The following is a 13,358-nucleotide window of genomic DNA, read 5'->3' on the forward strand; positions in this document are numbered from 1 at the left end:
TCGCGGACCGCCGACCGAGCCGCGGCGCCCCCTGCCGGCGGCGGAAGTGCTGCACCGGAAGTGCGTCGTTGGGGCGCGCCGCTGCGGGCATCGAGTGAAACCGCTGCGGAGCTCCGAGGTGCTGCTATGGCTTCCAGTGGGGTCTCGGTGGGCGTTGCGGGCTCGGCAAACGAAAACCCCGAAATTCCGGACAACGTGGGAGATTGGCTCCGAGGCGTCTACCGCTTTGCCACCGATAGGAATGACTTCCGGAGGTAACCGAGCCCAGGAGTTTCGTCCCGCTGGCCCTCGCCTGGACCCTTCCTGTATTCCCCCTCGTGGCGAGGCTGGCGTCCCTGGGTGCATGCGTGAGTGTGTGGTGCCAACAGAGTGGCCTCTTTCTGGCTCCTGCTGTGCTTTGCTGAGGTTCTTGCCCGGGAAAATTCCCCTGTGGCAAAGTCGGTGTATCATGTGGCTTTATCTGTATAGAATGTCACCTGGACTAGGGAGACCCGGGAGGAAGAAGCGCCAACACAAACAGGCCTTTCAGCTCTGAACTAATGCTTAGTTGGCCATGGCTTTTGATTCTGCCCTTATTAGTTGGAGAAGTTAACTCCAAATTCCCATGCGGGGATTAGGTAACGTGCCCTACTGTAACCCCCATTTATGGTGGCCTCGGAAGTGATGATAGGTGGTGATGGGAAGCCAGTTTCTTCATTAAGCATACAAGTGACTCGGTGACCAAGAGGTTAATGAAATACCTTCTGTGCCCAGGAACTTGATCCTCAATTTGGGACTCTTCGCTGCAGGAGTTTGGCTGGCCAGGAACTTGAGTGACATTGATCTAATGGCACCTCAGCCAGGGGTGTAGCCCAATAGGTAAGCACTTAACCACTTCTCAGGAGTCCTCGGGGCCGAGAGAAGCAATGATTTATGTCAACTGTTCCACCAAAGGGAGGAAAGAGACTCAGTGTAACAATCCTTGGCTCTTCCCGTGTTTCTAGATGTTCGGGGATTTAAATCTTTTAGTTTTGTGCCATTTCTAACACCACCTGTTGTCATCTGATTACAGACACGTGAAATTCTTACACTGTACCCAAACCTTCCACAACTAGAACCTACAGTCTGTGACCAGCACAAGATATGCTCTGGATGGCAGCTTAAGTTGATTCCCAGGGGCCCTTCCTCTTCTCTTCCTTGTCCGAACTGCATTCTCTGCTTAGCAGCCAGCCTCTGCTAGTGTTGCCTCTGTTCTGTAAAGTTCTGTACATAGTCTTTGTCTGTAGGGGGCAATCACTGCTATGTCCTAAGGAGCACTAATGATGCTTTAACAAATATTTGTAATAAAGACTCTACACAAAGACAGCATTTTATTCTTTTAATAAGAAACTTCTGCTTACAAAACAAGGTGTAAAAAGTCAAGATTTACAAAAATCATAAAAACATGATTTATATTTCACACTCAAGAGACAGGAACAAGCGCCAAACATGGATTGTAATGAAGGTGGTTTGCCTCATTTTAAAAGAAAAAAAGAAATAGACACTGAGACCACCCACATTACACTGACACTAACACAACGGGAAGCTTATTCTTGAGGGATGTCCATTGTTGAGCAGTAACAGGGGAGAAGCCATTTGGTGTTGCATAGCATTTTAGTGCATGCACCAGGTGGGTTTTCCAGGCACCAGAGAGGCATCATTGCTGGAAAAGAATGAGGTGTGGTGGCAGTAAGAGGGCTGTGATGTGTAGGTGGGGCAAACTAAGCAAGCCGCGGCGGTGGACACTATAAAGTGACACCACTAAGGAAGCTGCTTCCTTTGCAAGAAGTATGTTTTCTGACCCTAAAATCTATGGTCATGCCACCGGACAAGGGCTTGGGGCTCTTTAGAAACGGAATAAAGAACTGGCATGGAAAGCTCATGTAGCCATAGAAAGAGGTGGAAGTAGAAAAGGTTCTCTCCAATAATTTTTCTTTAATCAATTTACTAGCATTTTTAAATATACTGCTTTTATGGGCCAAATCTCCTGTGTAACTGGTGTAGCATTAAGGACATGAATCTGAAAGGTGATCAGTATAATGATCTCAGTGGCTTGTCACAGCTGACAAGTGCTGTCTGGCAATTTATTCATTATAGGTAAACAGAACAGTCTTCATCCTACTGGCATAAATCTGATTAAGAAAGTTGACTGAGATGCTGGGGGTGTTGTTCAGTGACAGTGTGTGCTTTGCATGCACGAGGCCCTGGATTTGACTCCCAGTACCAAGGGAAAAGAGTGAAAGCTCTTTGAGACTGATTCTTGTTACATGTTTTTGTGTTTTTTTTTTAAAAAGCATCATTCTCATGATTTGGAGGGGGGGTGAGATAGGGTCTTGCTGTGAAGTTCAGGCTGGCCTTGAACTTACTATGTAGGGTCCAGGTTGGGCTCAAACTCAAGGCGATCCTCCTGTCTCAGCCTCCTGAGTGCTGGGATTACAGGCATGTGCCACCATCCCTGGTTCTCATGTGAATATTCATCAGATAGATCCTGTCTGATAGGAATAACAAATTATGAGCTTCAGCCTTGGGTTTGGCTTACTATAAAAACCAGGACCTTTTAGAGTCTATGTTCTGAGACCACAGATGCTCTGCTAGGTTTATGTCTTCACTGACTGTTAAGATGAACGGTCACATGCATGACAACAAGGCTTAGGTTTGAAGCTGTTGCAACCAAGTAGCAACCAGGAGGAGACATTTTTAAGGTACTGGATAGATGCTAAACCCCATCCAGTTGGCATCAGACCACCGCTAAGACAAAAAATAGCAGCACCTCCTGTTCCTTACAGGAATGAGTTATATCCTTAGTCTCCTACCTGATCTCATAATTGCGGGTGGTTCTATTTGACTAAAACTTTCCAAAGTTGAAAATCAAAATCCAGCAAAAATTAAGACGTGGCAGGTTCCAAAAGCATAATTTAAATTTCACTCAAAATTTAATGTTTCAAGTAGTACTTGTGTATACTGTTGGTTAGTTTTTAAAGCCATTATGCTGGCTGGGTAAAATTTCATTTAAACTGGCTTAATTCCTCAGAATAACAATTTAGTAAATAAAGCAACCAAATCTACAAGTTCAAAAAAATTTTTTTATATTTATATATATATATATATATATATTTTTTTTTTTTTTTTAAGGCAGGGTTTCACTGTGTAGCCCAGGCTGGCCTCAGACTTGTAATCTTCCTGTCTTCACTTCCTGGGTTACTGATGGACAGTAACTCTGTGAATGAAAGTGCTGGCTCACATGTTTGCCAATACAGCATTTTCAAGGGAAGTCTTTTTAAATCCTGTCACACTTTTCAGCCCTGGCTAGTTAACACAAAGTCCTCCAAAAAAATCTCTGTGGCTAGTTGGATTTTATTTTGTTTATGTGTGCGTGTGCATGTGTGATGCTGGGCACTGAACAAGGCCCTCATATATGGTAAGCAAGCATTCTACCACTGAGCTACATCCCCACAGCTCATCGGATTTTAAATGAAACACACCAACATAAGTATGGAAAGAGCCCACAAGATGACAATTTACTTCAAAGCTATAGTAGCTACAATGTAATTGGAATGATTGTGGGTTGAAGGAGTACATAAAGGTTAAAGCCACAGCCTTAAACCAAGGAATGGTTATTAAATGTGTAAGATACAAACCAACCTCACAGTCCTATTTAGAAGGCGCTTTCCAACATTTTAAAAAGAATCTGAACCCCCAGAGAGATGCATACTTACTGGGTAAAAAATTAAGTGGCAATGAGAAGTTTTACCCCAGAGACAGAACTCTCCGCTTAAATGAGTCCAGTAACCAGGCTGAGAGACCCAGTTATCAAGTGTGCTTAGAAAAGTGAACTTTGGTGAAGTCTCATGAGCTCAGTGGAAACTTTAGGTTTGGATGGATCAAAAACAGGCTGTGCACAGCCCTGTGGTGAGCCTCCTGGCCCTTAGGCCTTCCGCAGCCACTCAGACCAGCCCAGTCACCGCCTGCTCTGGGAGAGGATGGAGAGAGCTGGCCCACGGGCTTCTCTCTTCTGTCATTCCCTATGCATGTTACACAGTGCACTGGCTTGCCTTACAATGGAAAGGTTTACATAGAAGGGATTGTTTCCACACTGCTTCCTGATATCTTGTGCAAAAGAACTTAGAACCAATGAAGGTACCACTTCAGGAGGGACCACTTTGTTTGACTTCTCCTGTAAGTTGCCCAGCATCAGTCAGTGTTTTGATAAAAACTAAAAGGCCTTTTTGATCATTTGATCATTTGTGCTCTCCAACCAGCTGGAAAGCAACCCTTCCACTCCTAAGCTATAACCCTAGACAGGGACAGAGTATACATTAGGAAGGGGTAGCCTTCCGGCCTGATGTGAAAAGGCCAGCATAATTGCTTGGAACATACATGGGAGGGAACAGCAGCAGGGTACACAGTCGGCCTTGAAAGACAGCCATTTGATGAGTAATCACAAGTAGACAACTTGGACACTACAATAATATTTCAGAACTTGCTGGTAATAATTTGCACTCACACACATGAGATAAATGCTTTAAAAAGTCTGTGATACCAAATGTCCTTTAAACACTACATAGACCCATTTGCAACTTGAAATGACAAGAAGGAATCCTTTCCCTTAATCTTTTCAATCTCATGCAAACCATACTTGAGTACAAGGCACCAAATTTTATGAATTGTATAAAATTAGATCACAAAGCTTTATCAATAAGTAAAACAAACCATTTCTTCCTCCTCCTGCCTCCCATCCCCATCCCACCCCCACCCCCAACCAAGTTTTCCTTCTTCACTACTGTCACCTCTCTTGGGCTCATGCTAGGGGACACCCCACTGCCAGCCAAGCCACCACACAGGTCCTTCCTTTGTACTTGGATGGAGCTGCAAGCACAGCCAGAGCAGGGAACTGATACAATCATTGACGCTAGAAGCCTCGCAGTTCAAAACAAAAATAAACTCTGCTATTGAGTCCATAGGACACATTAACACTTGTACAGTTTCTACTTTTATTCGTGACATTTGAAGAGATGTCTAGAAATTCTTTACAGTGTGGCATTGCCCCCGCCCCAGCCCAAGGGGCTGGACCAAAGCTGTCAAGAGCTCTGTCCCACCTTTACTAAGAGCTTCACTGCTGTTGCTGAGGGCATTCCTAAAGATTTTCACGCTAGCATGGGTGCAGCTGTCAGGCAAGCACTAGTCTGAGGGTCAGGTTGGACTGAGGTAAGAAATCTTTTCTGAAGGCCAGGGTGCATTCATGTTGGCTGGCTAGAGCAGCAAGTAAACACACCAGTCAACGGCCAAGGGTTCCTGGAGCAGGACTTTCACTATCGCCCTGGGAGAGAAGCAGGCCCCTGAAGATTCAGCAGGAGATCTTGGGCTTCATTTGGCAGCAGCTAATCAACTTCTACCTGTTCTGTTTTTCTTCTCTTTAGAATGTTTCAATATAAGATGCAACTGAGACATTCATCTACTTCCAATGTGTAAATAAAGGCAAAGGGATATTTCCCTCATAAAAGCCACTGGCTCCTGCAGCAGCCAACTCTCCTGTAATAAAAATCTCCCTAAGTGCTCACGTAATAGCAACATTCAGTGCTACTGCTTCTGGTACCTGAGGGTCTGGCTGCAGGGGCCACCTTCACGAGCATGTGGTCAAGGGACTCTGATGTTGGTTTCTGTTCCAACTCACTGTAAAAGATTTTATTAATTTCATAGAGGGGTGCTCAGCTGTGTTACACACTTATTTTACAAAATCCTTAACCTGCTTAATAATCCTTATGGTATTTGGTATAAAAGTATTTTTAAAAATTAAATTTGAAGATCTTTTAATTATTCATTATGTTTTTATGATACTGTTTCCCCCTGGGCAGATGGAGGCAGAAGCTCAATTGGTTCTTCTCTATCTTGTAGGTTCTCTTTCTAGAATAAACACTGGATTTGCAATGAGGCACGATTTGCGGTTTCCTGTCCGCTCTCCTTTCATGTTCATGGGCCTTCCTGGAAGCACACCAGCCGCACCAACTTACAGACGTGGACCTTGCGGGTGTAGCTTCACACCAGGCCTCTGGCAGCGCAGCAGCTGTGACACTTTAAAACAGTGTCCAGGAGAGGGCAAGCCCAGGCAGCACTTACACAAAGAAGCCTGCACTGGACAGTATAAACCCAGCAGCATAAAAATGCCATACGCTGTCGCTTCCAAATAAAAGCTAGTATTACAGAAACCTCACAGTGTTGGAGAAAGCAAGTTTAATTTAAAACAGTCACTCCTTCCCTATCAGGGTGAGCCATTTTCTGTCTGAATTTCCTCCATGCCTCAGTGCTGTCTGGTAGGTCCCATGGTAGAGTTCATCGCAAAAGAAGTCAACAGCAAATGCTACGATCTGTTAGGGAAATGCGGCTCATTAGCACTGCCAAAGCTATAACCCTTGTTTGCTAGCCTCACTTCCCCACTTCCCACCCCCGCGAGCTCCCTTCCACACCTGTCTCCTTCATGCGTCATTGGTGGCTCCACCAGAATTCAGACATTAACATGATACCCTCCATCAAGATGAGTGTTCCGAGGGCGGCTGGGCTTGCTGCAGCGAACTGCAATGATGGTCGGGCCAGTCTCCCTGTCCCCAGCGAGGCCGAGTAAGGAGGCTGGTGCCTGATGGCCAGGAAGGTTTCATCTAGGCAACCTTGCTCCATTCAAATTGGGCCCGATTTAAAGAGAAGAGTGTATTTTGCTAGCACTGGAGTACTGGGTGGGCAGTCTTGCTTTTTTTTCTGAGGCACTGAGGACAGGTGGGCCAAGCACAGTAGGGAAGAGGTTTGGGAAGGAAACCGGCCAGGGCCATTAACAATGAGCTGGACACCTACAGGTGGATTCCTAAGTGATTCCCATGGCCTTGGGAAGCAAAACTCCCAAACCTTACAGCACCAGTGTTCTCACTCTCAGGTGCACGCAGGAGCTGCTGGGCCAGAGAGGAGGCTGTGCATGCACACCACACAAGGTGGGAATGGGTGTAGGCACAGGGAGGGGCCAGCCCACCCTCTGCACTCTCCAAAAGCTTCTGACAGCCCACCTCCAGTCAAGTGTAAATGTGACCTCAAGCCTCCCGTAGACCTGAGCCAGGGAGCCACTGCAGAACTGAGACAGCCACCGGTGACTTCTGGGTCAGTGTGCAACAGAGAACACACTCTAGCCCTTCACTTCCTTCTATGAATTATCACAAGTGTGGAGCAATCGATAGCAGCAGCAGGCAGCGTGACATGCAAAAACCCTCACTCCGCACCTCTCACTCCACTCGACTGCTAGCCCCTAAGAGAATCACTCTGCAAATTCTCAACCCTTGAAGGATACTTCCTTTGTGGGAATAAACCCTTAGACTTTACCTCCCACCTTGGAACCGAACCCCTCCAACACCCTGCCTGCTGGCCCCACCTCGGGAGTGTTCCTCCCGAGCTGCAAGCAGAGCCTCAGCAGCTGGACACTTAAGCCCTGCCGCCCTCTCAGCTGGACGATCAACTTACCCCTCTTTCCTCCACCCGGGTCCCTCTCTATTCAGGTGAAATGCTCTTCATAGAAGTCACTCCTTTTGTTTCATGAAAGGAGGACATTTCCAAAAGCATTCAAAAGCAAGTGACTACGAATGTTATGGCAGGACATGAGTCACTTGGCACCTTCTACGCTAGACCCAGTGAAGCAAACCTAGCAATCTTCCTGCAGTAACCCTTCTGCCCTATGCAAGCACAGATGAATGGACACCAGCAGAAGGACAGCCAGCCAGTCTGTGATGCTGCCTCAGATCAGGGGAGGCTCTGAGGTCGGCCTTCATCCTTGTTGCTCGACTGCACCTGAGCTCGGAGTTGGGTTTCTGAGATTCTTGCATTGCCCTGCACTGTTCTTTGAGTGTAAAAAAGTATGTAGGCCTGGGTTTTGCACACCTCCTCGACACTGCATACATTCAGCTTTGAGTCATTGCAGTGGACCCAAAAACCTAGGAAACCAAAGGGGAGAAAGAGAAAATGACTATCTGATGCACATTTCCAGTTGGGTACAGAACCAGGAGTGCAGAAAGGCACAGAGGGCCCTTGGATTCCCGGTGCCGAGGGAAGGGACAAGTAAATGGAACCAGGCTTCCCTGCAACCACGGGCTTTACCCCACCACACCCAACACCAATATTGATGGGCTAATTTTGTCTCATTTTACTCAGGCTCTTACGTTGTCCATTAGAGCTTTCCACACAGCCAGCCAAGATATTGGGCACTAAGTAGTGAGAAAAGGAGGAAAAGAACAGAAATAGAAGGGATACAGGAAACATTCTTACAAATGAAAGAGTTTGTTCAAAGGCTGAGGGACTCAAGATGGAGCCTTGCTCAAAACACATCTGCCCATCTGCCACAGGGTGGCCGCAGGAGGCTCCACCTGGGGACCCTTGCCTCCCCACACTTCCCTGGGTATGGGAGATAGTGAGGACACAGGAAGTGCCCAGCAATGTCCCCAGCTTTATTATGACTGAGGCTGGTGAGAGTCACAGCACAGCTACATGAGGTTACACAGGTCCAGTTTGTGCGTAACCAAGAAGGAAGCTGGGGTCTGCAGAGGTAGCATTACCACAGCAACCATAACAATACTGCCAATAACCAGCACTCTGGGTCACACTGTAATAAGCCCAACACCAGCCAAGCAAGCACAATGTGCTCGGCACTGCCCCAAGCACTTCTATGTGTGTCAATTCCTTTACATTCTTAGAGTCTCATGGTAGGTGGCAAAGATCCAAAATATGAAGCCAACTTTCATAATTCTTTCCACTGGGCTTTAATGTATGTAATTTCCCCCTAGGTGGCCCATGGGATGGAAATAAAAGGAAAGCAATCAAATGTGGACAGACCAACCCTCTTCCGTGTCCCCACCCCACAGAGAAAAGCGCACGCACCTCCCTCTGTGTTGTAGCAATAGGCTGTGTAGTGTCCTGAGCCAAACCCTTTCCCGTGATGCATGACCACTGCGGAGAGATCATAGGCAAAGGTCTCTTTGTCAAGAGAGGAGAGCATGTCCCTGCAGCAGTAAGGTTCCATGGTTAATACCTGCTCAAAGGCGACATGGACCCCAATCTTCTCGCGGTGATTACGGCCAGACCACCTAGAACATGGGCACAAACTTCTTACTAGTGAAAACTGGCAGGCACAGTCATAGGAGAGTGAGGCATAATGGGGAGCTTCTGGCTTTGCTTTCCCATCAAAAACTGGTAATCATCAACATCCACACAGATTTGCTGTGACTGTTCCCCAAAGTACTCTGAACCTAGAAATGGCTTAACGAGCAACTCAGGCACCAATCTTTTCAGTTTCTGCCTGCTCTTTTTTCCCAGTTTATTTTATGCTTCATCCTGAAGAAGGATCCACATGAGCCCAAGCAAGGCTAGAGGGTTTGCAAGAAGACAGCAGTGCCGGCCAGGCAAGGAGACAGTCACAGAGCAGAACCCAGCCTGCCTTGGTGGGCGGGAGCTGTATACTCTCAGGGGAATGGGCTTCTCCTCCCCACATGGAAGAAGACATCCGCCCTCTCCCAGCCTTTGAAGCAACCACCCCCACAGCTCACAGCCCCGGGACTCCCAGCACACACTCACCTGAATCTCTTAAGGTGCAGCCGGAGGACCTGAGGTAGTGTGTAGATCATTAACTGTTTTCTAGCTTCGCTCAGAACAAGGGGTTTGGGGTTGGATTTTCGCCGCTTGCCTATATGGTTTGGAAGGGCATAAGACACAGGTTGAGAAATGTCTCATTCTTTCCCCAAGATGCCAGAGACATGGACTTGCCACTCAATATGCATCCCCTCATGTCTCAGGACTCGAACCTCAATGTTACTGGGGCCAGCAATGTGACCCAGCTTTGCAGGCCTGCATGGTGTGGCTCTGGAGTTCTGGCTAGGATGAAAGGAGTAACTGTTTGACTCTTGGGACAGCTACTGAGAGAGCTAACTCAGTTGTAAGCTGTGTCCCTTTGTTCTCCCCACGGTTTGGTACATTTCCTGCAGGTCTCTGAGGTCGCCTCAAGGATGGAAGCCTTATACCAGTTTCACAAAACAGGGAGGAGAAGCTTGGGTCCCTGATGACCATGTAGCCACCGAGCCAGCCTCTGACTTCTTTTATGTAACAGAATAATAAAATGTCATCTCATTTTAAGCTACTGATACTTGGGTTGATGTTATAAGCAAACAGACCTAATCTGGATATATCGTCTTTCAAATTTTTGCCCACAGCAACCTCCACAATTGGTACAGCTTCAGGATGGCAGACTCTGGATGCCATGGATTTACTGATGAGATATAATGGAGGGTCACCGCCACAGTGTGACAGAGTTGACTATTCTAGGGGTCTATGCTTTTCTAGACTGATAACTGAAATTGTGATGTACTGTAAGTTTCAAAGTCTTTTTGTTTTCACTAAACAGGCCTAACTCCCTTTCCTGCTCACAGGTGGTTGTGTGCTAAATAAGTTATTCAAAACTCTGAACCTCAGTTTCCTCACCAGTAAAACAGGGAATAATGCATATATTTGAGGCTTAGGAAAAAGATTAAAAGGATAAGATTACCCAAGGACAGAATATCTAAACAAGATTTTTTTCAGCACAATTTGTGGATGGCATGTACAAATGTTCAGAGAATAAGTTTTATTGGGCGCTGGGGATTTAGCTCAGTGGTGCACCTGCCTTGCAAGCTCAAGGTCCTGAGTTTGATCCCCGGTACTGGAAAAAAAAAAAAAAAGAGAATAAGCTTTACTGGTTCTGTGATTTTACGCCATAACTATTTTTTGTTTATTGTTTTTGTTTTTTGAGACAGGGTCTTGGTTTGTAGTTTAGGCTGGCAATGAACTCACTATGTAGCCCACGCTGGCCTCGAACTCAAAGTGATCCTCCTGCCTCTGCCTCCGGAGTGCTGGGATTACAGGCATGCGCCACCATGCCTGGCTCCCCATACCTAGTTTTTGAAACCTGGTTCTTGGATAGAAGTGCAGTACTGGCCATCAGAACAAGGCTGGGAGGCCAGCTAAGGCCACCCAGCCCAACACAGAACCAGTGCTCTGACTCTTAAGTTTGTTTCTGAAGCTACTGAATTATGGAGGAAATGCATTTCTAAATTTTTAGCAAATTGGCAATGGAAATAAAGTCCTCTTAATTTCTACCAGAAGCCTTCTGGAGAGTGTTTACTGAGATTAAAGAGACACCGGAATGCAAATAAAAAATGAGTGATCCACGGAGGGGCCTGCTAACTGTCTCTGAGCTGTTGCTGTCCTGGTCTCAGCAGATGGAGCGCCTTCTATCTGATTCCAAAGCCTATCTGCAGCCCTCAGGGAAAGTGGAAAAGCACTTTGATGGTGGTTCACAGCTCTCTGTGGCAACAGGCTGTGGAGATGTAACACACCTTGTGATGGACCACATCAGGATGAGTGTGCCCAGCGGCAGCTTTCACCAGGACCTGCAGTCATGCACTCAGGGCAAGAGCAGAAGGGGCATTCAGAGAGGGGCCTGGCCCTATTTCCATTCCTGTTCCCAGATTTTTTTTAATTACTGCAGCTCTGCTTGGGAACCTGGCAGTGACTGCCACCCTCAGCAGAGGGAGTACGTGAGCTAAGATAAAGACAAAGTGGACTCGGGCTTTGTTTCCCTAAAATGAAATTCACAAAGAAAAAGAAATTACTGATTCAATTGAAATTGATCAGTTCTGTCTCCATTTGATGAAAATGGCCACACAGAGAGGTAGAAGACTTGCAATTCTGAAGCCTCACAAGTGACAGATCAATGCATCTCATCCTCTCACAGCTTTCCTTCCCTGCCACCATGTGTTCTTGCCTAGAGAAATCCTGATAAACTGGCACATCTGGTAGCCAGAAAAACAATTCTGTCTGAAAAAAAATAAATGAAAGTATTAGTTGTCTCCTCCACTATATCTAGAATCATGGCATTAAAGCTATTAACATTCTTTTGCTCCTTACAAACAAAAAGCTTTATGGGCCACAATTTTAAAAATAAAAAACAAAAACAGATACTGGTCTAATAAAACAATTTAACTCACCTGCCTCTGTTTGGCAAAATGGAACAGGACAGGTGGATTTATAGTTAGCCAAGCACAATATTTCAAATTTGAAAATGGTAAAATGATATCAAGTATGATTTTTCACTTTTGTCCTGATTCTTCAAAGAGTAGAACAGGTTTTCCACAATTTACTATTTTAAAAGACCATGTGCTTGAGTTAGGTATAGTGCCGCACACCTGCAATCCCAGCATTCGGGAGGCTGAGGCAGGAGGACCTGCAAGTTCGAAGCCAGCCTGGGTTACATAGTGAGTTCAAAGCCAGTCTGAACTGCATATGAGACCCTGACTCAAAAAACAAAAAACAACAACAACAACAACAACAACAACATAAAGACCATGTGCCAGGCTGGGGATGCAGCTCAGGGTAAAGTTTTTGCCTAGCAAGGGGGACGCCTTGTGTCCAATCCCCAGTACTTAAAACAAAAACCACAACTACCTTATGCAAAATATATTAAAAGTGCTACAACAGATTTTTTTCAGAGTGGAGCTGTAGCTCAGTGGTAGAGCAGCACCTGCCTAGCATGTGTGGGTCCCTGGGTTCAATCCTCGGTACTGCAACTGCCTGCAGGACAACAACAACAACATTTTCAAAACTTAACAGTGTCAACTATCACATGGCTGCAAACTGATTTCTAGGTCTTTGCACAGTCCACTAATTACGTATTTTATGAGCTTCCCTATATTTGCTCTGCATTTCCTGTGCACATGCTGGGTTGGCAGAAGGATTACTTGTCAGTGTGGCGAGACATGAGATGCCGATATTACCAATGGGAAAAGCCTCAATTTAAAATGAAAGGAATGATACGAGACACTTTCTTATGACTTCTCTGAAATGTGAACCTTTCAAACATGTGAAGAAACAAAGCTGAAAATACCCAGGAAACTGCCACTGGGCACCTTAAGACCTGCTGTCCTGGTCTTTAGCATCACTTCTGACAGATTTAAACCTACCAATTTGGTACAAAAATAATGCTGTTCTGATACCACAGACCTCAAAGAGGCTATGCCACCTGATTTTAGATTATAAAAGAGCTGCCACACTCTAACAGGACATTCATGAATTTAAGCAGGGCCCCTGTAGCAAGAGCCCCTCTTTCAGGATCCACTTCCAAATATGTCATGATAACAACTAATGCCAACTGGGAGGAGTAAAAGGAGGCACACTTCCTAGGCCTTTGTTTTTAATACAAAAGTCCATATTGCTTATTCTCAGAGAACATAAGGAAGGAATGTTTAAATGATGGCTTAGGACCACTCATTATCATCAGTGTTACTTTTGAC

At 45.9% G+C, this 13,358-nt stretch overlaps 2 protein-coding genes across 19 annotated transcripts in view; one reads left to right on the forward strand and one right to left on the reverse strand.

The window, feature by feature from the left end:
• The first annotated feature begins 72 nt into the window (after window positions 1–72).
• On the forward strand, window positions 73–6,226 carry Tomm6 (translocase of outer mitochondrial membrane 6). Of its 2 annotated transcripts, none has more exons than XM_004846591.4 (3): window positions 73–254; window positions 754–858; window positions 5,911–6,226. In XM_004846591.4, the coding sequence occupies exons 1-2, from the start codon at window positions 127–129 to the stop codon at window positions 848–850; spliced, it is 225 nt and encodes a 74-aa protein (XP_004846648.1). In that variant the 5' UTR covers window positions 73–126; the 3' UTR covers window positions 851–858; window positions 5,911–6,226. The 2 variants fall into 2 exon arrangements, with proteins under 2 accessions (XP_004846648.1, XP_004846647.1); XM_004846590.4 differs by lacking the exon at window positions 5,911–6,226 and adding an exon at window positions 1,052–1,342.
• The window catches only part of Usp49 (ubiquitin specific peptidase 49), a 54,754-nt gene continuing 42,740 nt past the window's right edge, over window positions 1,345–13,358 (reverse strand). For 5 of the 17 annotated variants that reach the window (XM_087184518.1, XM_087184519.1, XM_087184514.1 and 2 more), the window contains 4 exons: window positions 9,613–9,721; window positions 8,920–9,125; window positions 8,205–8,249; window positions 1,345–7,979 (listed from right to left, as the gene is read on the reverse strand). In XM_087184518.1, the coding sequence (XP_087040644.1) occupies window positions 7,789–7,979; window positions 8,205–8,249; window positions 8,920–9,125; window positions 9,613–9,721 (551 nt within the window). In that variant the 3' untranslated portion in view covers window positions 1,345–7,788. Of the gene's footprint in view, window positions 9,126–9,612; window positions 9,722–13,358 lie in introns of all 17 variants that reach the window. The other 12 variants (XM_087184527.1, XR_015440245.1, XM_087184525.1 and 9 more) reach the window with 12 other exon arrangements.

This window comes from Heterocephalus glaber, unplaced genomic scaffold (genome assembly GCF_053883595.1).
Source record: "Heterocephalus glaber isolate CG9 unplaced genomic scaffold, H.glaber_assembly_v1.0 deba00001497, whole genome shotgun sequence".
Lineage (NCBI taxonomy): Eukaryota > Metazoa > Chordata > Mammalia > Rodentia > Bathyergidae > Heterocephalus > Heterocephalus glaber.